Source organism: Ascaphus truei, chromosome 3 (genome assembly GCF_040206685.1).
Source record: "Ascaphus truei isolate aAscTru1 chromosome 3, aAscTru1.hap1, whole genome shotgun sequence".
Classification (NCBI taxonomy): Eukaryota; Metazoa; Chordata; class Amphibia; order Anura; family Ascaphidae; genus Ascaphus; species Ascaphus truei.
The window spans coordinates 209,791,726-209,816,082 of NC_134485.1; the positions used below are offsets into that span (position 1 = coordinate 209,791,726).

Genomic DNA, 24,357 nt, shown 5'->3' on the forward strand with positions numbered 1-24,357 from the left:
TGCAATCACCCACTGTGTCTCAGCTGTAGTTCAGGACATTCAGTTAAGGGATGTATTATATGACATTATTTTGGGAATTGCCCTAGATATCCCTTAACCTCACTCTCCCGTGAATTAGTGTTTTAATTGGTTTTATATTAGTTAGTGTTATTGCGTCGAGTATATCATTTGTGAATAATGTATTTTTTATTTTTATATCTGCATTTGGTGGTAATTGTCCTCCCACAGTGTTGGGAGCGGTTACTTGATGGTACCCCATACAGCCCTTTTCACTATATTGCTAGTGGGTATTTGAACCCTGCTTTATTAGGTTCAGCTTTGTTGTGCAGAGATTGGGGATCTTCTTGGGAATATCTCTCTGTTTCCCTTATATGTTTTGTCTGATTTCTACAACAGCCTGTCTGAGCCATGCCTGACTGTTGTTGTCTATCTCATCCATAAGTGGTTCAGGTAAATATGGAAAGGTATATCCATGAGCCTGACGGTACCAGTTAAAGATAGCCCTGTCAGCTCTACTGAACTTCAAAATCTTACGGTTAGCTCCCTGACCAGGCAGTACCCAACATTAAGGTTCACTGAGCTCTACCCCCATGATAGAATAAAGAGGGGCCCGTGGGGACTCTCACCCCTAAATTAATATTGCCCACCCTCTTACGAAGGGCTTCAGGTATTTCCTCCTGGCACAGTTGACCTTCTTCCCACCAGTGGTCCACGATAGAACATGGCTACTGCTGGTGGATGGTTCTATTTAAACTGGGTGAATGGCCCTGAAACAGAGGGTCCCACCACTTAAGTGATTACGAGGACTAATTTTTCTCATGTGGACTACTGGACCTTGTGTCCATCTGGGAGGACACACGAGAAATAGAAGTTTGCTGGGACAAGGATGGGACCCTAAATGACTTAAATGACCATGGGGACTTAGCTACCGGTATCCGGTTTGCATAGGATATTTCTCCCTCAGAATCATCCTCTGACCATCCATCTTTAACACCAAAGTCCCAGTCCCTCAAGTCCATTGACATACCAGGGGACAGCTTATAACTAGGGAACTTGGTTAACACAAAGGGATCGGTAGCAGGGGCCAAAATATTGGATTAGGAGCCAAGGGCCGAAGCCTAGGATGATCCCATACATAACGCACAGGGTTGGCTTTACCCTTACTCCCAGAGGATGGTGTTGGACTGGATACAAGTGTGTCTCTGTTTCCCCATGCTGTGTGTGTCTCTCTCTCCCCATGCCTTGTCTGTGTCTCTCCCCATGCCTTGTGTGTGTCTCTCTCTCCCCATGCCTTGTGTGTTTCTCTCTCTCCCCATGCTGTGTGTGTCTCTCTCTCCCCATGCCTTGTGTGTGTCTCTCCCCATGCCTTGTGTGTGTCTCTCCCCATGCCTTGTGTGTGTCTCTCTCTCCCCATGCCTTGTGTGTTTCTCTCTCTCTCCCCATGCTGTGTGTGTCTCTCTCTCCCCATGCCTTGTTTGTGTCTCTCTCCCCATGCTGTGTGTCTCTCTCCCCATGCTGTGTGTGTTTCTCTTTCCCCATGCTGTGTGTCTCTCCTTCCCCATGCTGTGTGTTTCTCTCTCCCCATGCTGTGTGTGTGTGTCTCTCTCTGCCCATGCTGTGTGTGTCTCTCTCCCCATGCTGTGTGTGTCTTTCTTTCCCGATGCTGTGTGTGTGTGTGTTTCTGTCTCCCTATAGTGAGTGTGTGTCCCTACCTGTCACTCTGGAAGGTTGGGAGCGGGAAAGCCATCTTGAGCCCTGGCAGCAGACACCGGAAGTTCTCACTGCTGAGGCTCCAAGCTCTGTTCCTGCTCTCCTCCCTGCATTCTTGCTCTCTGCTGCCCCCCCCCCCCCTGCTCTGATGGTGAAAAACAGAACAGCCACAAAAAAAGGGACATTTGAAAGAATGTCGAACAGCCGGGACACACATTAAAAAAAAACGGGACATCTGGTCACCCTACATTTAGTTGTATGCTGCGCACCAAAGGAAGTCACGTAAAGATTTTAGTGAGCCTTGAGTGAAGCTAACACCTGCAAAATGTGCATTTTCTGCCACATGTTTTCAACTAAGAGCTGCTTAGCACTGACTGTGCCGCCCCCTCCTCCCTCCCCCCCCCTTACACATGTACAACATTTAGCTAGCTTTGCCTAGCAGGATTATTCTCTACTACAGGGGTGCAAAGTTTTTTTGCTGCGCCCCCCCTGTGTGCCGGCTCCAGAGCTCGCGCCCACCCTCCCCAGTGACCTGGCATCAAATGACGTCACGTGACCCCGCAGCGTCATTTGACGCCCGTTTCCATGACGACGCGTCATGTTACATGACCCCGCGGCATGTTGTCATGGCGACGTGACCAGAAGCCGGATGAATCCCGGTAAGTTCAAGTTGCAGAGACCTCGCGGTCCCCTCCCCCCCTCCCCCCCAGCATTTAATTGAAATGCCTCGGGGAAGAGCGTGGGGTCTCTGCAACCGCCCGTGCCCCCACAGAAAAATCCCACACCCCCCAGTTTGCGCAACGCTGCTCTACTACTGTACATTGAGAAACTGACCCTCTACCTTTTTTAACTTAAACATATAATTATGTTTTCAGGTGAGATCAGGAACAAACTGTGGTACTAAGCATTTTACAATAGCAAAGCACTGCAAAACACTGTGCCACTAATAGCATGTCACCATGCCCTCACCTTGCAGATAAGTACAAAAAATCAACTAGCCTGCCATTTATTTTACCTGCCCACCCCTGCTTACCTTTATTGTAATGCTGATCTGTTTCATAGCAGTGCTACACGTGGTCAGTTAACCCTTTAGATGTTCAGTTATTTAATTATTACTATAGTATTACCGAATGTCCAGTTAATTTTGAAAGGATTGAGGATCTGTTCAATTAATTTAATCTCCGCCCCCTCTCTTTAACTCTCCTCCCTTGCTCTCACACACCGCTTTCTCTCTCTCAGATCCTCTCCACCAGGCCCCACCTATTGAGCAGGGGTTCGGGCTCTAGCTAACGCTGGAGGGGGGCCCCTCCAGTAGCAGAAGTTGGGCCAGACTTGCGGCGGACCTAACTTACATTTCCTGAGCATCTGGAGTGGATATAAGAGGTTATGGGCCTGGTGGGGATGAAAGGGGGCAATTGGCCTGGGGCAGGATGTAAGGGGTAATCTGCCTGCGGGGGGGTATAAGAGGGTAATGGGCCTGGGGGGCATGTAAGAGGGTAATGGGCCTGGAGGGTGCTATAAGTGGTAATGGGCCTGGAGGAGGCTATAAGGGGGTTATGGGCCTGGGGGGGGGGGTATAAATGGGAACTGGGCCTTGGGGGGAGGTATAAGAGGGCAATGGGTCATGGAGAGGACAGAAGCATGTGGGCTTACCTGGGGCCCTCAGATTGGCCTGCGGTTGAATAAGAGGGCCCTGCAAGTCCGGCAGAGGCCTACAGAAGGAGAGCCTGGGGAATGTGCCCCTTCCAGATGGGCATTGGTTAGCAAAAGGAAGGGCCCTACAAACCTGCAAGGGGGCCTGGGGAAGTGGTTGGGCCTTTTTGGCTGCACAGGCAATAAACTGTCGGGTTACCCCCCTGCCAGGCCCCTTGACTGGCTTGTCCCTGAACTACAGTCCAGACTGTCGCCCACCTGTCTGCGGCCCTGTCCCTGCACCTCCCTCTGTCGGCAGATAATTACCCGGCATAAATTGCCACTCACCTTGATTAAGTGGACAAGTGGCAATCTGCAAGGCTGCCTTTAATAGGAAAACACTGTTTGACAGTATCTAAAAAGCAAACACTCTCAGTGTACTGATCCTTATCATAGCAATTAACAGGACCGCAAATAGAAATCTTGGTACCCAGGAAACAATTTTAAAGGCCCCCGATCTGAGTGTGTCCACTGCCTTCGAAGATTGAGGGGGCCTGTTAAGAGCCCTGTGGATGAGGCCTGCAGAGCTGCCTGCTGGGAGGTGCCCATGGAGGTACCTGTCAGGGGAGACTCCCTTCCACCACCCTACAGCATGTTGCCTGGGCAGGCACCTCTACAGACACCTTCCAGCAGGCCCCCTTTTGCAACCCATTTCAAAAGGCGCCCTCGATGGATCAGGCCACCTACCTACAGGGTGCCCAGGCCCCTTTACTCACCGGGCCCGGGACAGTATTCCCAGCTGTTCGCCCCTGTTGGGAAATAATGACTAAGCTTTACAACTGCCTGTGCTTTCGAGTGGCCATGGCATATAGAAGTGTAACCCCCCTTTGGGTTACTAAATGTATATCAGGGGTTAATGTCTGGTGAGTTGTTGCAAGGCAATAACCTTTAAGGTATTTTTGCAATTCAGCCAACTGCCATGTAAGCCCCTCCCCTATTCTAGAAGGAGTTCACACATGATCTTGCCCAGTAACAGGGGTGGAAAATGTGATGAGGAGCCGAGCCATGCCTCTGTATCTATGGTGACCTGTGAGGTCACTAAGTGGTATAAAGGTAGAGGTAAAGGGGGTTGGTCCTTAGACCCCAGGAAGACCACAGGAGTGCCCCATCAATATCAGAAGGACTCCAGGTGTCTGCGTTTAGGCCTAGTCTAGTAAGTGTAAAACTCTATGTTTAAGGATGTAAGATCACCTTTGTTGTTTTATAGTCAGTGAAATATCCCTACATAGATGAGCCACTCACTAGCTAATGGGAAGGCCATAAGGATATAGTGAAGGATTGTGTGCATGGCAGTTGTCCTTTGCATGGGATTCCCAAACACATGGGGTCTCCAGGGCTGTCACATATCAAGGTTGTAACAATACCAGCCTTGGAAGAAGTAAGCACACCAGGTCACTAAAGAGGACAGCTGGGGTCTTGTATTAATGAGGGGTAGATGGGAACCCTGATGGCATTACATCCCCAGGCAGAAGTTCTAGGCAAGTGCCTGCATGTGGACTCCAGGATCTTAGAGATTATGGAAATGGATATTCCCCTTTGACTATGTTCATGACAAGAGTGATGTAAGCCATGTGTGCCACCCTGTGGAGATGTATGGACTCCAGGAAGAGAATGTAAGAGAGAGAGCCTCTCCTGTCAATAAAGCCTGTCCTGTTTGTATAAATGTTCCTGGCACCCTTCATTACCACCCCGAGAGCTTACACTACCAGCCAGCTAAATGCCAGCACCCTGAGAAGGTAAAGAGAGTCTATGGCACCACATCTACACAACCTTATAGTAACACTCTTTAGGAGCCGGGCAGGGGGGGGGGGGTACAGAAGGATACACAATGTGGTGCCAACTGATAAAAATGTATCTTCATGTGTCTCTTAACATCAGAAAAATCATGTGTGGCAGATTTCAGCACAGTCACAGTTTGATTACAAGATGTTTCTAAGGACGAGAGACGTTTCAGTTTGTTTTACTTGAGAATTTTATTGGTCTTTATTCCACCATCTGCTATAATGCCGGATCATGAATAAATCCCTAAAGTTAATGAATTTACATTACATGCAATAAAATGCAAGAGGCCTCTCATAAAACAAGATTACAACATTAAAAAAATGAAAATGTTGTGCTGGAACTTGTTCACCAGCTGTCAAAGCTGCTCCGGATGTGAGGAAATTATTAACTTAAATTAAATATTGAGAGAAAATAGCTGCCAGATCCTACGATACCCATGATTCAGCTGATGATGACTTACAGTAGGGCAACTTTTGTCAAATACTTTCTACTTGTCTGCAATTTCTTGAAAACACATACTAGTGTACAGTATTTTAAATTGGAATTCCTGTCATTTATTAGACCAATCTGAGCTACAGGTGTTGTAAGATTTAGGGGTATGTAAGAGATGTGTGCAGAGTTATGCAAATGGAGACCTTTTATGGTGAAATTAACATAGGGCTTTATTGAGCCGGTCTCTTTAAACAGCACAGCAAACAAAACTATACAAAAGCAACAAACACCTATCCCTTTGTAAGGGCTAACTTACTTCCCCAGTCCCTCTCTTACAAGACTGGGAGGAAAAGCCCCTTACCAGTTTATCACCCCCCCCCCCCCCAAAGTCTCAAAAAGGTACCTCAATGCAGGTGGCCCTTCAAGCCAGTCTCTGGTTCTGGATGGATGAGTGTTTGTTGAGGGTCCAACCTCAGGTAGGTTCCTGGGTTTGCTGCACCCATGAAAAGAGGGCTGTTCCCTTGGTATCTTGTTATCAGCACACAGTATCCTGTATGCTCAAGAGAGTCTCTCTCCTCATGTCAGCACCCTCAGTGCTGAGGAAAATCTCTTTCCTGTGTCTCACATAAGGCATTTTTACAGAGCTCTCATTAGTCCATGTGGAGACTGGCTAATTGAGTGGATGCAATTAACCAGCTCCATGCTGGATTCAGAGTACTGTTGTACCGGGTAGCGATTTAAAAAAAAAAAAATAGGTAACGGTACCCGGCCAAAATCAATGGTTCTACCTGGCCGGTTACCCGGCTACCCGGCTACCCGGTTTGAGACTTACCTGGCGATAGTGTCCTCCGGCCGGTGGAGGACAGCAGGAATCCCTTACCACGCGGCTTGCTTCCTTAATGCCTGCAGTTCACAGATCACAACACGCCCGCCCCACCTCCGCTCCTGCCCGCCCCACCTCCCCTCCTGCCCGCCTCACCTCCCCTCCTGCCCACCTCACCTCTTCACCTGCTCGCCCCATCTCCACTCCCCCCACCTCTGCCGCACCTCCGCTCCCGCCTGCTCCTCCACTCCCATCCACTGCACCTCCGCTACACGTCCGCTCCCGGCCGCCGCACCTCCGCTCCCGCCCGCTTCTGACCTCCGCTCCTGTCTGCCGCACCTCCGCTGCTCCAGACCTCCGTTCCCGCCCGCTCTTCCTCCGCTCCCGACCTTTGCTCCCGCCCGCTCCTCCTCCGCTTCCGACCTCCGCTTCCACCCGCTCCTCCTCCGCTCCCGCCCCGCTCCTGTCCGCCGCACCTCCGCTGCTCCAGACCTCCGCTCCCGCCCGCTCCTCCTCCGCTCCCGACCTAGGCTCCTGCCCGCTTCTCCTCTGCTCCCGACCTCCGCTCCGCCTGCTCCTCCTTAGCTCCGACCTCCGCTCCTGCCCGCTCCTCCGCTCTTGTCCGCCTCACCAGACCTCCTCTCCTGTCTGCCGCACCTCTGCTGCTCCCGACCTCCGCTCCCATCCGCCACACCAGACCTCATCTCCCGCCCACTCCCGACCTCTGCCGCACCTCCGCTCCCGCCTGCTGCTCCTCCTCTCCCGCCCGCCATCGCACCTCCGCTCCCGTCTGCCGCACCTTCGCTCCCACCCGCTCCTCCTCCGCTCCCGCCCGCCGCACCTCTGCTATAGAATCCTGCTGTCCCACGTCAGCTGAAAGGTAAGTAATTAGATTTTCAGGTACTCTGACATTACCCGGCGCCGGGCCCATTTCTCAGTTGCCTGGTCCGGGTAAGGTCCGGGCAGCTGATAATGTGCCGGGTTACGCCAGGTACCGGGTAATTCCGGGTACTCGGTACACCACTAATTCAGAGTTCTGCGGAAGCTTTATCCAAATAGGGCTAAGTCCCTGTTACTATACGTTGCGAGATCACCGGTCTGACACAGAAGCCACATTGATTTTAGAGTTGATAGATTATACTCCTTTGTGTTTTTGGTACTGCCGCCACATGTGGTCACGCGACAGTGGTGGTGGTAGCAGCAACAAAGGATTAACGCAGTAGGGCGTCCCGTTCGAATGCATGAACCCCTCCCCATGGCTCCATCGCAGCAGACACTGTCTCTGGCGCTGCTGCTTTTTAATTGTTTGTCCTCAGTGCCAAGGACAGTAAGCCTTACTACTTCTGTATTCCTTTCAGCCTGCTTCAATTTACATGATAAATCCAAGACTTAGCAAAATGAGATAACTCACAAAAAATGGTTGAAAATGACAAAATGGATTTGCTTCTTTATATATTACATTGGTAAATAACCCAGAGTGTGATTTAAAGGAGTAATTCCCCCTACTTGATTTTTTTTGTATCCTCACCCGTTTTTTACATAGCTGGGAAGCATGGTGTCCCTGGAGCTGAATAGTGTTAATTTTAGCTCCAGCGATCCCTGGTTCCCGAGATACCTGTGTAGAGCTGATACCGTCCCCGGCAGGACAAACACTGCAGGTTTAAATCTCTGTGTCTTGTGGGCCATTAGGAAGCTGCAACATAATCCGTTGCATCTTCCTGCTAGCCTGCATGACGCAGTGGATTTAAATACAAAGTACCGGTGCTACATTTCCTGGTAAAATAAATACACAATAGTGCTATATGTTCCCAATAAATATGTGGTAGGTATCATCACATTCTATGAAGGACACTTGCCCACTGCTAGTGCGCATGCGCGATCATAGTTTGGCGATTGCGCATGCACGGTCCGACAAGTTGTGATTGCGCATGCGCGCCCAATGCAGAGAAAAACTGGGACAGTGGCCAGGAAAGTCAGGACCCGGGACAAGTGGTGAATAACTGGGAATGTGCCGACTAAACAGGGATGTCTGGTCACCCTACTTAATGGTATTTTCTATGTCTCAAATATACAAGAAAGAGACTACATAGTGCAGGAGATCTTGGATACAGAATATACTTTATATGAATAAAAACGGCACGTCAAAGTGTACATTCACACTTTGCCACTGTAAAATGTGCATATAACAATGTGAACACGGAATACATTTAAATATTACAGAAGAAACTAGTCACTTTGCATTTTGCAGTTAGAATGTTTTTATTTCAGTGAAACTCCCATAAAGTAGTATGAAAGTATAATAATGTACAGTATGTCTCAAAGTGCCCACTCTGATTAAAATATAAAAAAGTAGAAAACACTATATTATGAGTCACTGTGCATTGCATTTACAGTGCTTAGCGGTCACCACATTTTTATTTCAGTGAAACTCCCCTAGTATAAAAATGGATATCTCTATGTGCCCACTCCAATTAAAATATAATACTTGCTATACTTGCAGAAGTAAAGGCCACAGAGGATGTGTGTATGCACATTCTTGTCTATGGAACGCATAGGATATGTGTGACTTTGAATTGGAATTTCCGAGGAGGAGGGCTGGAGAGTGGGGAGGGGGTGGGCATGAGTTTCTCAACACGTGAGGGAAAGGCTGACACGTGAGAAGGGACCTTAGACACTGGTATTTCGCCTCGGGAGGGGGGGGTTGTCCGCTTGCTAGAATTTAAGTTGATGAGGGGGGACTGCTTTGTCTATGCATCCATGAAGTCGATAGTGTGCAAGATCCCACAGCACTAATATAGACACTGAATACCTATAAATATTTCAGAAGAAACAAGTCACTTTGCATTTACATGTTTTGCGGTTACAATGTTTTTATTTTAGTGAGACTCCCATACAGTAGTATAAAAGTATAATAATGTACAGTATACATATGTCACAAAATGCCCACTCCGATTAAAATATATATAAAAAAAATTAAAAAGAAAAAACTGTACTACAGCAAGTCACTGTGCATTGCATTTACAATGCTTTGCGGTTACCACAGAAGACAAGTTCGTAAAAACTGTTTCATGGAAACTACCCTAGTATAATAGTATAATAAAATATGTATCTATGTGCCCACTCTGATCAAAATAAAATATCTCTACAGTATTAAAAAAGTTGAAAATATTAATAGTTTTTAGATTTCAATTGACATCTTCTGTATGTCAGTTTGACAGTTTTATTCTGTAAAATAATTGAGAGATTATTTACTGTACCTATTAATAAACAAGAAATAATTCATGCATAAAGTACAGTGTCTACAGTATATGCATGCAGGTCTTTGAATGTAGGTCTGTGGCATGCATATGCAGGTCATTTGAGAATGATAGTTCTACTGTTCTGTATGTAAACTTATATTTACCTTGATTATACACAAGCTGAAAATTGGGGGCAGCAACCCATTGTTGATGCAAGGGCTGTGTTGTACATAGTTGTTAGAGTCAATCATGTAGTTGGGCTCTAGGTTCATCTCATTTTCGGAGCTGGCTAGTTCATACTTGTAATGGTATTGGGGCAGGTACTCGGGTGGAGGCAGGTACTAAGGTGGAGGCAGGTACTAAGGTGGGGGCAGATTTGAGTGATCAGTTCGGGAAGCTCTATTATTCAATCTCTTTCTCCTTCGAAAATTGCCATCATTGAACATACCCATCCATGATGCGTACAGGGCCCAGCACCCACCCCACTTGCCGGTGCGCAGTGTTTTAACAAAGCAATCATTCATGCTTAAGTTGGTTCGAATAGAATTCCTCCAGCCTTTTTTATTTGGTGTTTTTGCGTAAAATGGGTACATGTTAACTATATAATGATAGATTTCAGGTAGAGACACACTCTTATCTGCCCCGACTTGAATTGCACAATATATCAGATAGGCATAACAGCCTATATAATATATTTTCTTGTGTGGCCTGGAGAAAGCGCCATGCCCCATGCATGTACAGTATAAACGTTATGAGCCAGATTTGGTTAATGCATAGTGTTTTTTTAATAGAGTGCGAAACTGCGCAGTAGAGATCTGCAAGGTTATTAGACAGAGACGTGTACATTTTATCTTGTATTCAGACACCTGCGGGTGTACTACTGAACTCCTACTATTTCCCGATGGGTGCTTCGCTGGACCACACTCACAGTCGCCCTGCACCCCCTTTATCCTGCATCCGCTGACCTTGTGCGGATCGCTGTCGCCTGGCTCTTTATCACCACCGGTAGTTGTGAGATCCCTCAGGATGCAGAAGCTCTCCTTCCCGTATGCTCCACCAATGCTTCTTTATTTCTCCGCTCCCCCTTAGTCTCTACTCTCTTAAAGCCATTCCCATTATGAGTCACATGCTGAGTGCACATTGGAGAAGAGTCTGGCAGAGGGCAGTTTGTGTGAGTGCTGTATGCATTTTAGAAGGGGTTACATCACCAAGGACTTTACTTCACTTTTTGCATCGTATACTGTACGTCAACTTGTGTTTTGAGGAGTGTCAATAGGAGGGGTTTGGGAGGAGTTACATAGTGCACAGATTATAATGAGATGTATCAAACTGTGCACCTCTGTGTGTCCCTTTTTCTCCTTTCAATCTGCGCCCCAAAATCCGCCAGGTCTGAGGTGACGTTAATTTTGTTGCTTAAAAATGTGCGCCTTATGTATGGAACAGGAGGAACAAGTTTGGTACATATGACGCAATTTTGAAGCAAAATTGGAGCAATGTGTTAAAACATGCTTTTCTGTATGTTGGTACTGTACATAGGAGCCATTGTGTTTCCACTCTCCTTGTCAATTAGACTATAAGCTCAATGGAGCAGTGATCTCCTTACAATATGAGTGTATGTCAATGTTGTCGTTTTGTGATTATTGGCTTCACACCCCTTTTGTACTGTACTATGCTGCACAATATGTTGGCACGTTATCAATTAAATAATAATGAAGCTGTGCATACATCAGCTCAAGATTTGGGCACGGTTGGTACATTGTAGCAATAAGTAGTGAGGATTTGTATCTCTTCCTCATGCCCCATAACATGCTTTTTCATTGGCTTATCAACAAACAGAAAAAAGTGTTAGGTGTACAGTACCTAAAATCACTTTGAGAGTATGTACTGTACGTAGGCCCTTGGTGACTTTTTACAAAGCATGTCTCTGGCAAACAGAGTACTTAAGTAGTAGGTGATACCGTTTCCTTTGATCAAGCAGCGCTGCGCCTACATAAATGCTACATACTGTACTTTGTAAAATGTGTTATTCACAATTGACCCAATAACCTGTAATTCCCAGAAACTCATAGAAGCTCACATGAAAAAAATATATTCTATTATACAATATAAGAGAGTAAGAGAGTGTATGTATGTATATATAAAGCCTTTTTTTTTTAATACATTTTTATTTGATATCAATCTGAGTGCTGTCTCGGTTCTTGCTGCGTGGTCTTGGACTCCTGGTCTGCCTGGTAAGGAATCTACATTTTATATATATATATATATATATATATATATATATATATATATATATATATATATAAATAATCACCTGTTAATGATGTACTTAATTATTTGTTGCTCCTTGAACTCAAAAGTTCCCTTTGGTACCGACCATTTTTTTTTTTTAAACCTGTGCTTATTCTGTAAGTAATCGTTATAATATATTTTATTGTGGTTTTTCCCTTTGTGTTTAGATGGGTGTTTCTGTATGAGAAAGGTTACCAGTCTGTGGATGGCATCATCAGCTCTGTCTCCATTAAAATGAAAGGCTTAGCCATTACCAACGTATCAAACTTTGGCCTGGAAATCTGGGATGCTACAGACTATGTTTTCCCACCCCAGGTAAGAGTTATGTGTGTGGTCTTTGTAATGGCATCATTCATTTGAGGAGGTAAGTACTGCAGGCTAAGGGGGAATATGTTCTCCCCTGAAAATTAATCTGGTTTATTGTTTAATGGCACTTGGTATATTTATGTTTCTATGTCTTCCCACAGCTCATTCTTCATAGAGAAAATGCATTTTAAAGCCATGGTTCCTTTTAGACAACCCAATTAATAATAATGAAACATGTAACTTAACAAGTCTAGAAGAGATTTGACGATTTGAAAGCTATGTACGCTATAATTTCATCTAATACAATCCATCAAAAGGAATCACGGCCTGGAACAAATCCCAACAAATATGAAATGTTTCTTTTGCTTGTTTATTTATATAAAGACATTCAGGAGGAGATGACCGCTTCTCTGATAAAGTCTGAATGAAGAATGGCTCTGTGCTGCCTCAGTCCCGACTTCTGTGTTTTCTCTAATTAACACAAATGTAACCAATTATAGTAGCCTTAATTATCCCAGTCACAACTTGCTTAGGAATGTATTGCTCTGAAAATAAAGCCCACGAGGACTGAACTTCAGCGCCGCTGATGTCAGTACGTCTGTCCTCATAACTGTAATTTTCATCAAAACTGCTTTTAAAACGTAGGCCACGTAGATAAATATTTGAAATCACTGCAGGTTTCTTTTGCTCATTTAGCTATACGCCCTTGATTACAGTAGTCTGCAATGACAGTAGGTATATTCTGTGGTATTTAAACCTTTATTTAACCTTTATTTATTTATAGGTATTTAAACCTGGTGCCCCAGGACATAGCCACAACGTCATGGGGTCTGGAACGCAGGGAGTCATGCTCCTTTTGTGCTCATTTTCCCCTATCTGAAACACAGCGAAATAGAAGAGGAGGGCTGCTGTTCTGTTTCTGGGTTTAGGGACACTGCGATCACGTGATCGCTCTCTAAGGAGTGCTCACGTGATCACGATTTGCCAGAGGGACCATGGCACTCTCCAGGACCAAAGGGTTAATATTGTACTTTTTGCAGTTAGACCTTTGGGCCTAAATTTTGCTGGGCAAATTACTATGTACTAAATAATAACATCCATTAAAAAGATGTGTTACACGTCAGATTGCTTTCACTTTCTTGCAGCACAAACTAAACTGGACTACATTTTTAAAGTAGCCAAGATCTGTAAAGCATTTTGGCGAATAAACTGTTACATTTAGACAGATGTAGCAGGCTTCAATGTTCCTCCAGATAACACAGCATATTCTATTACAACAAAGGAAAACCACAGTTTCCAAAGGTAACAATGCAGTGTTTTTGCAGAATATCCCACCATATCCCAGGAGAAGGGGACAATTAAGTCTTCTACATACTTTAAGTATAGTGCTCACACCAGCTACCCTCAAACCCACAGTATTAATAATAACCAACAGTGGAATTCCTTTACTGTGTTTTGGTAAGGGTTGAAGTACATTAGCATCAGGCTGTGAAGGCGTAAAGGGGTAGCTTAGCATTATAGATGTGCAAACTTTTTGTGCGCTTAGTCAAACTTGTCGAATATCACCTGTTTCGATTTGGCGACGAAAATCGTGGCAAATTAGATTAACGCTGTAAAGGCAATGGCCATTGCATTCTTGATTACTCTCACTTTTAAAATTCGAGCAAACATAATGAAAAAATCATGGGGCTGGTATTTTACCACTTTAGGAAAGGTGAAATAGCACATTTGTTCAAAAGAACATTTGGTGCCAAAAGTTGGATCAAATTTTTGCTGCGAATCTCAGCAAATTTACACATCACTACTTAGCAGTAGGGATGCTGCCTTTGAATTGGATACATTTACAGTTTTCATCACAGTGTCATCTCTCATTGTGAGAGCAAGTCGCTTCATTTCCCTATACCTTAACCCTTTGAGTGCCAGAGGGGCTGTAGCACTCTGGTTCTGTGATCACATGATGTTCTTCAGAGCATTCACGTGATTTCTGCGTCACAACTGATGATGGGAAACGAAGAGTTCTCCTCTTCTGTTCTCCTGCTGGCTAGATTATGTTCAGCGGTCCACAGGAGCTCAGAACGAGATCTCCCCTAGTAAATGAGCAAGAAAGCCCATGACGTAGTCACTATGTCCTGAAGCCCCTGGAGTGCCAGACATCGTGACGTGGTGGCTATATCATGGGACACAATTAGTCCATCTGGATGTACCCTTGCCTGGAAGATAGAATCCTAATCAAACGACAGTCATAGACTGTTTCTGCAGTTCAGTGAGAACAGGTCACAGGTCACATGGGAGTTCAGTTTACACTTCACCAAAACTAGAGACTCTGAACTGAAGCCTCCAGCTAATTTCTCACATGGTGTCATTTTTCTCCTCTTTCTGCAGGGGGACAGCTCTTTCGTGGTGATGACTAACTTTATTGTTACCCCAGAACAAAAAATGGGGTTCTGTAATGAGGTAAACACAAATAAACTGTTGTAAAGATGAAATGGTCATTTCTTATTGGTATAATTTCATAACAAGATGTTGGGTTCTATTATGCTTGTGATGGAGATGGTAAAACAGTTCAACTTCAGTGCAGTATATAGACATACTGTTGCAGATGTTATTGCACCATTAATGCAATGTGCTGCGTGAACGCTAGCACGTTATTTAACAGGTATACTATTGAAAACAATAGCTAAGGAAATAACACGTTATTTAATGTTATTCTGTGATGTCAACACGTGTTTTACTGGGGTAATAAATGTATTATTTATCGGATCATAATTTCTGTCCTTATCGTGGATATTTCACAGTGTCCAAGTAAAGGCCCGAAATGTTAATCCTATAAATAATACATTTTTCCTGATTATTCAAAGACCACGTGAGTGCCGCATTCATCATTCAACTATCTACTCTCTACAGTTTTGCAGAGTCCCTGTGGCAGATGGACACATTGGGGCCTATTCTAGTAGGTTTGATAACCAACTCATCGAGCTTTTCTGGCACTTCCTGTGCGATTTGGCAGATTTGCTATTGAGAAAGCTACGATGAGTTGCCAAACTTGGACGGGAAGTGCATTTTCCAGAGTGGTCTCACTCTTGGCCAAACACACCGAGTGGGAGCTTCAAACAGCAAAATAGCACCATTTCGATAAGATCACGCTTTTCTAGTAGCCTTTAATGACATCAGGCCTCTGAAATAGCGAGCTTATCACAGATCTCATCTCGCTATCCCAAGGGTGGCGAGAAGGGAATTGAGAGTTGGACTTAGAAATTTATTTTTATTTTTCCTGCATTGGATTGATGTCGGGTGTCTCTGGAGGTGCTACACATTAATACCAGCTCCGGAGACCCCCGGCTTCAATCCTATGCAAAAAAAATACATTTGCAGGCAGCTTCATTACCTTAGTGGCTAACAGCTAAGGCAATGAAGGGGTTAAATACTATTTTCCTGTTTATTGTGGGTAGCAAGGGTGAGTGAAGGTGGTATTTGGCCCATGTGGGTGTTTAGGCCTTGCGGGGGGGGGGGATGAAGGAGGAGTTAACCCCTTGATTACGTTAGCAGTTACTACCGGGAAGGTAATGAAGGGGTTAACCCATCCCACTACCCACATGATAGACATAAACACCCACCACGGTCCAAATACCACCTTAACCCACCCCTGCTACTCACAATAAACATTAAAATACAATACTAGCCAATACACCCATCATTGCCAGTGGAATTACCTATGTCGTCAATGGGAGCAAAGATAACCCCAATAGGAATGAATGGGCACCCTCTCTACCCCAAATAAGCCCCCCAACACATACAGTACAGTAATGGGCAAAATTACTATAATCCAGATTTGGATAATAGCTCATTTGCTGATTCAAAATAAAACATAATCTAGCCAACATAAAGTAAATAAAAGTTCTACTTACCCAAGCCAGGATGAAGGCAGTCCTCATCACCATCCTCCGTGTCCATGTCCTCCGTGGGCTGCAACAGTATAATAAAAATACAGACTAATGGCCACTAATCCCTTTAATCACCATAGCGGTTAGGAACCACTATAGTAATTAAAGTGTTAACCCCCCTACCCCACTACGCACCCGGGAGGCCTAACCTACCTCCCGGGGGCAACAACCCCCACTCTCTACCCATTGACTCGCACAGTGGGACATCATGCCCATATAATATGGGCATGATTCACCACTATGGCAGTCATTGGGAAACCTAAAAAAAAAAAAAAACTAAATACACAACAAATTAAAAAACCAGCACCAAATATGTATAATTAAGCTGGTTAACCCTTTAATTACTATAGAGGTTACTAACCGCTAAGGTGATTAAGAGGTTAGGGGCCATTAGTTTGTATTTTTATTGTACTGCTGCAGCCCACAGAGGACATGGACGGGGAGGACGGTGATGAGGACGGCCTTCATCCTGGCAGGGGTAAGTAAAACTTTTATTTACTTTATGCTGACTGGTTAATGTTTTATTTTGAATGGGCAAATGTACCAAATCTGGATAATAGTAATTTTGCCCATTATTTTATTGTATGTATTAAGGGGATTTGTTGGGGGTAGAGGAGGTGGGTAGTAGGGTTGTTGTGTTTTTTAATGTTTCTTGGGGGCAGAGGGATTGGATGAAGGGTGAGTGGTTGCCCAAAGGGTGGGTGGTAAGGCCTCTAAGGTGGGTAGCGGGAGTGGTTAACCCCTTCATAATCATAGCGGTTACCACAGCTATGGTAGTGAAGGGTTAACTCCTCCCACAAACTTCCCGGCAGGCTTAATCATCCATCCTGGGACACTACCCCCTTCAGCCAACCCCTCTCTTCCCCCAATAAACAGAGTACTCAGGTTTAACTCCTTCATTAAGGAAAAGGGGGAGTGGACTGGGCACTTCTAAAGTGATACAAAAGTGATATTAAATAAATGTAATCACATGCAAAGTGCAAAGTGAATAAAGTTTAAATACGTGATTAATCAATATCTTTCACCAACCCATAGTGAGAAGTAATGATGAAACAATATATACAGTGAATGAATAAAGCTGCTCAACATCCAAGTGGGACTGTTCTTTGTCCCAAGGGTAATGGATTTCTTCTTTGAGAGGAGGAGCGCTGAATATATCCAATAATATGTGGAATGAAAGAAAACAAAAATAGTGCAGATGGTATATGACAGTGATTGGATAAACAATAAAGCTCTGATGAGATTGCACTCACAATACTTCCAGATAAAGAGAGTGTGTCAGAGATACATCTCTCTCTGACTGGAGCCCTTTTGTGGAGAGATGGTGTAGTCACAGGATATCCCTCAGTATGTATGTATTTATTTATTTATTTATTTTATTTATTTATAAAATATTTTACCAGGAAGTAATACATTGAGAGTTTCCTCTCGTTTTCAAGTATGTCCTGGGCACAGAGTAAAACAAATAATACATGGTTACAAATACAGTTATATAAATGAACAAGGTATACATTATATACAAGACATTGCGTGCACAGTTAAAGAAAATATATATTATGAGCGTATGAAACAGTTACAGACCAGATTAAAGTGTGAGACAGAGACAGAACATAAAACACAGACAAAGCTCAGTTTTAGCACATCCAGTGAAACTCATACACGGTACAGTGCCTAAATATATATGTATAAATATTTATTAAGTAAAATGGTCTTTTAGTTTGACATTTTTGGCCAAAATTGTTGTAAGCCCCTGAGCCAACGTCACGGCAGACCACAATTCAGGGGTCCCTAACGCTAATATAAATTCTTAATAACCTGTGTAATAACAAGAAGAATGATTTATTGTGGTTATTTTGGGGGTTCAATAGGAGCTTGTTAGGTGTCCAGTATAAAGTGTGAGACAGCCTTAGATTTGAAAGAACTTAAGCTGGTGGTTGATATGAGAGTATCTGGTAGGTTATTCCAGTTTTGGGGTGCACCGAAGGAGAAGGAGGAACGTCCGGATACTTTGTTGAGCCTTGGGACCATGAATAGTCTTTTGGAGTCTGATCTCAGGTGATAGGTGCTGCATGTGGTAGGGGTGAGGAGCTTGTTCAGGTAGCTGGATAGCTTGCCCAGAAAGTATTTGAGGGTGAGACAGGAAAGGTGAATTTGCGCCTAGACTCTAGTGATGACCAATCTAGTTCTTTGAGCATTTCGCAGTGATGTGTGTTGTAGTTGCATTGGAGAACAAAACGACAAATTGAATTGTAGAGGGTGTCAAGTTTGCTAAGGTGGGTTTGAGGAGCCGAGCCATATACTATGTCTCCATAGTTTGTAGTATGGTTTGTAGTCGTCAGATATACAATGAGAGAAAGATGCCACAATAGTGTGTAATGTTTCACCAAATATATTCACAGATATAGGATAAAGAGTAACAAATTCACATTTTCCATATTAAAAAATTCATTGGAGAGAACCGCCGATATAATGGAGCACTGCGCAGGTAGAAACAGCTGTGTATCCCAGTTGCGTCTCAGCTAACCCTTCCGCATACGTTACTTCCGGACGACATCACACGTGTGGGCGGAAGGATATCTTGCCTCTGGGTACAGCTCCGAATGCCCGTGCTTCCAAGTTCCAGTTCTCCCAAGCTAACACTCTGACTCCACGCGTTTCACTCGTTTGCTCCATCCTATATCTGTGAATATATTTGGTGAAACATTACACACTATTGTGGCATCTTTCTCTCATTGTATATCTGACGACTACAAACCATACATACTGAGGGATATCCTGTGACTACACCATCTCTCCACAAAAGGGCTCCAGTCAGAGAGAGAAGTATCTCTGACACACTCTCTTTATCTGGAAGTATTGTGAGTGCAATCACATCAGAGCTTTATTGTTTATCCAAACACTGGCATATACCATCTGCACTATTTTTGTTTTCTTTCATTTCACATATTATTGGATATATTCAGCGCTCTTAACCCCTTCATTGCCTTGAAATTGTTCGGAAATAGCTTTATAACCCTTCCCAGATTAATGGGCAGCAACAATTGCTTCTCTAAGATTATTGCTGATGTCTTTCCTCCTTGGCATTGTGTTAACACACACCTGAAGGCTCCAGACCAGCAAACTGCTAAAACTTCGGCTTTTATAGAGGTGGTCACACTTGCTGATGATCAATTAATCAAGGACATTTGATTAGCAGCACCTGTCTGCTACTTAGCATCTTAATTCCTATGGAAGCAGTAAGGGTGTACTTAGTTTTTTACACATGGCTTCTCCATTTTGGCTTTATTTTTGTTAAATAAATCATGACACGGTGTAATATGTCATGTGTTGTTGTTCATCTGAGGTTGTATTCACCTAATTTTAAGACCTGCTAAGGAACATATGATTGTTATTATGTCCTGATATGTAAAACCATAGAATTTAAAGAGGGTGTACCTCCTTTTTCACACAACTGTGTGTGTATATATATATATATATATATATATATATATATATGTGTGTGTGTGTGTGTGTGTGTGTGTGTGCGTGTGTTTGCAGAATACTTCTGTAAATTGCATGGTATTATACATTTTATTATTTGCTAAAGGTGTGTTCTCATGCATGACATTCCTTGACATGCCCCCTCACGTCATGACCGCGCCCACCCCCTTGCTCACTTTCCAAAAACCTACAGTCCACACATCGCCGGAGAGGCAAGTAGCACTCGCGCTCGCTTTCACTATGGACAAAGCCTAAGTTAACACATGTTAAAATGAAAAAAAGAGAAGAGAGAGCGCACGCCCCATAGTGTAAAATTGTACATTTATTGGAAAGGAGGAGGAGGGGGGGGGAAGAAAGGGGGGGTGAAAATTCACTCACAAAAGTAGGTGAATAAAATGCAATGTGTGATAAAATCACAGCCAATCTGGTTAGTCAGCATGTAGAATCAGCAGTCCAACTCTCACTTGACACTGCAGACAGATGGTAACTGATGCAAGACTCCAGAAGCTCCTTCCGACAGGCAAAACCAAGTTTGTGGAGATCAAATCGTGTCTCCTACAGCAACTGGCCTTAATGTTGATCTGCGCTCGATGCGGCCCGTCATGCGCATGCGTGGTGACGTAATGCCGCTACCCTGAAAAGGACTGGTTAACCCCTTCTTTCCATTTTTATTGTTTATTACATATTGATGTGATATATAATGTATTCACTTAATGAGCACATAGGATATTATTAATATATTATTATAATATAATTTTTAATATTTTTTAGGATATTATCAATCCATATATTTTTTAATATCCTTTAATTGGTATCACATCATTATTGGCGCTACTTTTTATCTCTTCTCACATGTTAAAATGAGTACAGTATTCCCTAAAACAAATAATGTGACCTTAATCCAGTTTTACAACATTGAAAATGTGGTGTTATTTTTTTACCCCATGTATTCCTAAATCAAATGTATCCCAGATTCACTAAGCACCGTTATGAGTAACGCTGAGAAATATGCTTTTGTTATTTAATTCTCCGCTCTCTCGCTCGCTCTCTCATGTAAAACCACTATAAAACATACTGGACACCTAACAAGCTCCTATTAAACCCCCAAAATACCCACAACATATATATAAGCATATGAGTGTCAGAGGAGTGCTACTGAGCATGGCAATATGCATTAAAACCAGAGACATAACATAAAACACAGACAAAACTGAGCTTTGTCTGTGTTTTATGTTATGTCTCTGGTTTTAATAAAACCACTATAAGCCAGAATTCTCACCAAATCTCTTTGTTGTTGTAGCTTCCAGATGCAGCACCATGCAAAACCAATGATGACTGCCAACAAATCACATTTACTCGACAGGGTCAAGGTAAAAGACATTTGCTACAATTGCTTTGACATATATTTTTAATTCTTCCTAAAGCTATTTAAGTCACACTTACTGTAATGCTGGCGTTACTTGCATCCAGACAAAAGTCCTATTTCAGAGTCTGGTTAGGAGTAACCCTAGAGTTACAGTAGACATGACTTAAATAAAGTAGCATTATTTACCTTTTCTCTCCTCCTCAGCAAAAGCCTTATTTAAGGGTATGGATGAGAATGACGTCAAGATGTAAATAATGTCAATTTATTTGAAGACAATGTTACCCTAAAATAACATAATGTTACTCCCACACCAATGACCTCAAGTACCACTGTTATTTTTGCATATAATTATGGTTCCAGTCCTTTCATAGGGACCAGTGTCAGAAAATTGCCCTTTAAGTTAATTCTTCAAACACAATCCTGCTGATTTGTGGCGTCCCTCAGGGACCTGCCATTGCCCTTGTTCAATTCAATACATATGTTAAAGCTCTAGGGGACATTATATAGAGAAAATAAATTCAGGTCCATCAGTATGTGGATGATATCTAGTTGATGTTGGACATCTCTAACGATCCATCTCTAATTGGTTGGCATTGCACTGGCTACAGCTTAATGCCTCTAACTCCGAGCTGCAACTGATTGTGCTTTAGGGCCTAACAGATGCTATGAGTAACGCCTTCAAAGACCTAAAATTCAATAACTCCACCATTCCAAGGAAAGAGAAGGTGAGAAGCCTTGGAGCTATTTTTGACAAAACATCATTGATCGGCCTCATATTGCAGCTACAGGGCAAGTTAGTGTTTCATGCGCTCCAGCGCTGGATTCTTATCCCTCATATAATTGACATGATAATATAGACACAAACACTGAATATTGGGGCTAGTGAGGTATGACAACATAAATCTTGATAGAAGTGGAGTCAGTGAAGGGACATATTAATCTCTGAAGGTCAAGGCTGAGGGTTGTGAACCCAGTCACAAACTTAATTGGGATAGTCCCAGGCTCACAGCTTAAGATATGTAGAATAAGATAGTTGTACTCACATAGATGTAGCCCAGTCCAGTGTGTCTTGGTAGGCGTGCAGCCAGAAGAAGTAGTAGAAGTCCACAATAGAAATGATTCAGCGTACAGCCAATGGAGTGGGTCCCAAACAAAATTAGTAAAAATAATCTTTATTGTTCCATGGTTAAAAAACGGAGGTAAGCACCCTCCTAAGCATTTCGTGCCTATATGCCTTTATCACTTTATAGGCACGAAACGCGTAGGAGGATGCTTACCTCCGTTTTTTTAACCATGGACCAATAAAGATTATTTTTTACTAATTTTGTTTGGGACCCACTCATTGGCTATGCGCTGAATCATTTCTATTCTGGACTTCATATTGCAGCTATTTTGGAGAAAAAAATGTTACTTCTAATTCCATTGGCTGAGACCAATTAAAACGTTTCTCTCGAACACCAATCTACAGATAGTAGATCTGGCGCAGTAGACATATTATGGTCCATTCAGTTGTCCTTATGGGCCATTATGTACAGCAGGGGTGCACAAAGTGGGAGGCGCGCCTCCCAGGGAGGGCATGAGAATTTCCAGGGGGGGCGCGGCGGCTACAGAGGTCCAGATATTCTCCCCCAAGGCACTTAAATTAATTGCCGGGGGGACCACGCGAGGCCTCAGCAGCTTCTCATACCTGATATTCGACGACGTTTCGCCATGGTAACCGGCGTCATTTGGGTGACGTGATATCATGTTGACGTGACATCATATGACCCTGCGACTCAACGCCGGAGCCTTGCAGGAGAGGGGGCGCGAGCCAGGAGGTGAGAAGGCCCCTGATGTACAGCATATTTTTTTTAGGATATAAAGTGTGAAGTGTTTTTAAACTTGTGCCAATGTTCATGCACAAGGGATAAACACACTTCTCACAGCTTTATTTACAACATTAAATGTGGTGTGTTTTCGCCCCAGTAAATTGTCTTTGGGACTATCTAGGTAACAATCCATGTTGGTAATTCCACAGATTGATAGCAGAAGGTCACTGCTTTTATTTTATGTATTTTTGTTTTCTTGTTGGGACTCTTTTAGTTATTATTAAAAGGAATACAATTTTCAAATGTACAATACATTAAAAAAACTTTCCCTTTTTGTTTTTGTTTTTTACACATTTGCATACTAACACTAGAAAAAAAATGTGGGATTATATAATAATATTAATGAGCTTGATGTGTTATTTTTTTAAGTACATTTTGTAATCAATGCAATTTTTGACTTCTATTAAAGAGGTCTGACTGCCTCTCTGGTGGAGTAGAGAATTGTCTGATGCTTATCTTTATGGGGTTTTTTTTTTGAGTGAGTTAAAACAGGCAGACACAGACAGAACTGGAAGCCCCGGGAGATGAGAATATGCCAAAGATGTGAGCTAGGAGAGGTAGAAGATGAAACGCACTTCCTGCTGCGCTGCACACAATACTCTGAAGTGAGGAGTGCCCACCTAGAGAAACTAACTGCTGTTATCCAGAACTTTAATAATATAGAGGAGAACCAACAAATAGCGATCCTCCTGGGAGAAGATGAAACCACAGCAGAACTGGCTGCACACTACATCAGCACCTGCCACAAGCTGAGAGACTAACCCCCACATGCCTGTGTGAAACTGTTACCCATATACCGTGCAATCATTATACCCTACCCCCTATTATTCACGCTTTGGCAATACTGAAATGTTCTTTCGTCATGCCAATAAAGATGATTTGATTTAAAGGCAGCTCTTGCCCTAAGAGCCAGAAGACTACTGTAGCTCTGTGTGCCAAGTCTAGGTTTTCCTGTATATACTGCATTAACAAACCAAAGTTATTCCTAGCGCACTTCTATTAAAGATGAAAATCCAAATAAGTATACTGCCGGTGCTCACTGCTCATGAGGATCTCCCTGCCCGAGTCCCAAAGTATATGCAAAGTCCTCCAGAAGTACGCACAAAAACTTAATACAAAGAAATCAGTGAATTTATTGAGCCATAAATCCAATGTTTCGGTTGTAAAGACAGCCTTTGTCAACGAAACGTTTTATTCATTTAATGTAGATGCATGTGTGGTTTTTGGAACGCATATGTGGGTCATTTGGGAATGACGGTGTACAGTACAGTTCTGTATGTAAACTTTTGTACATTGTTTACATTGGTTAGACATCTTGAAAATTGGATGGCAGTGACCCATTGTTGATGCAAGGGGTGTGCTGTACGTAGATGCTCAAGTCGATCATGTATTTGGGATGTAGGTTAATCTTGTTTTTGGAGTTGGTTGG

The 24,357-nt window shown here is 43.4% G+C and overlaps 1 protein-coding gene across 5 annotated transcripts in view; it reads left to right on the forward strand.

Annotated features, from left to right (window-relative positions):
* The window catches only part of P2RX1 (purinergic receptor P2X 1), a 156,111-nt gene that overhangs the window by 24,603 nt on the left and 107,151 nt on the right, over positions 1 to 24,357 (forward strand). For 4 of the 5 annotated variants that reach the window (XM_075589992.1, XM_075589995.1, XM_075589991.1 and 1 more), the window contains exons 2-4: positions 12,135 to 12,282; positions 14,656 to 14,727; positions 20,995 to 21,064. In XM_075589992.1, the coding sequence (XP_075446107.1) occupies positions 12,135 to 12,282; positions 14,656 to 14,727; positions 20,995 to 21,064 (290 nt within the window). Of the gene's footprint in view, positions 1 to 4,372; positions 4,556 to 12,134; positions 12,283 to 14,655; positions 14,728 to 20,994; positions 21,065 to 24,357 lie in introns of those variants that run through there. The other variant, XM_075589996.1, reaches the window with a different exon arrangement.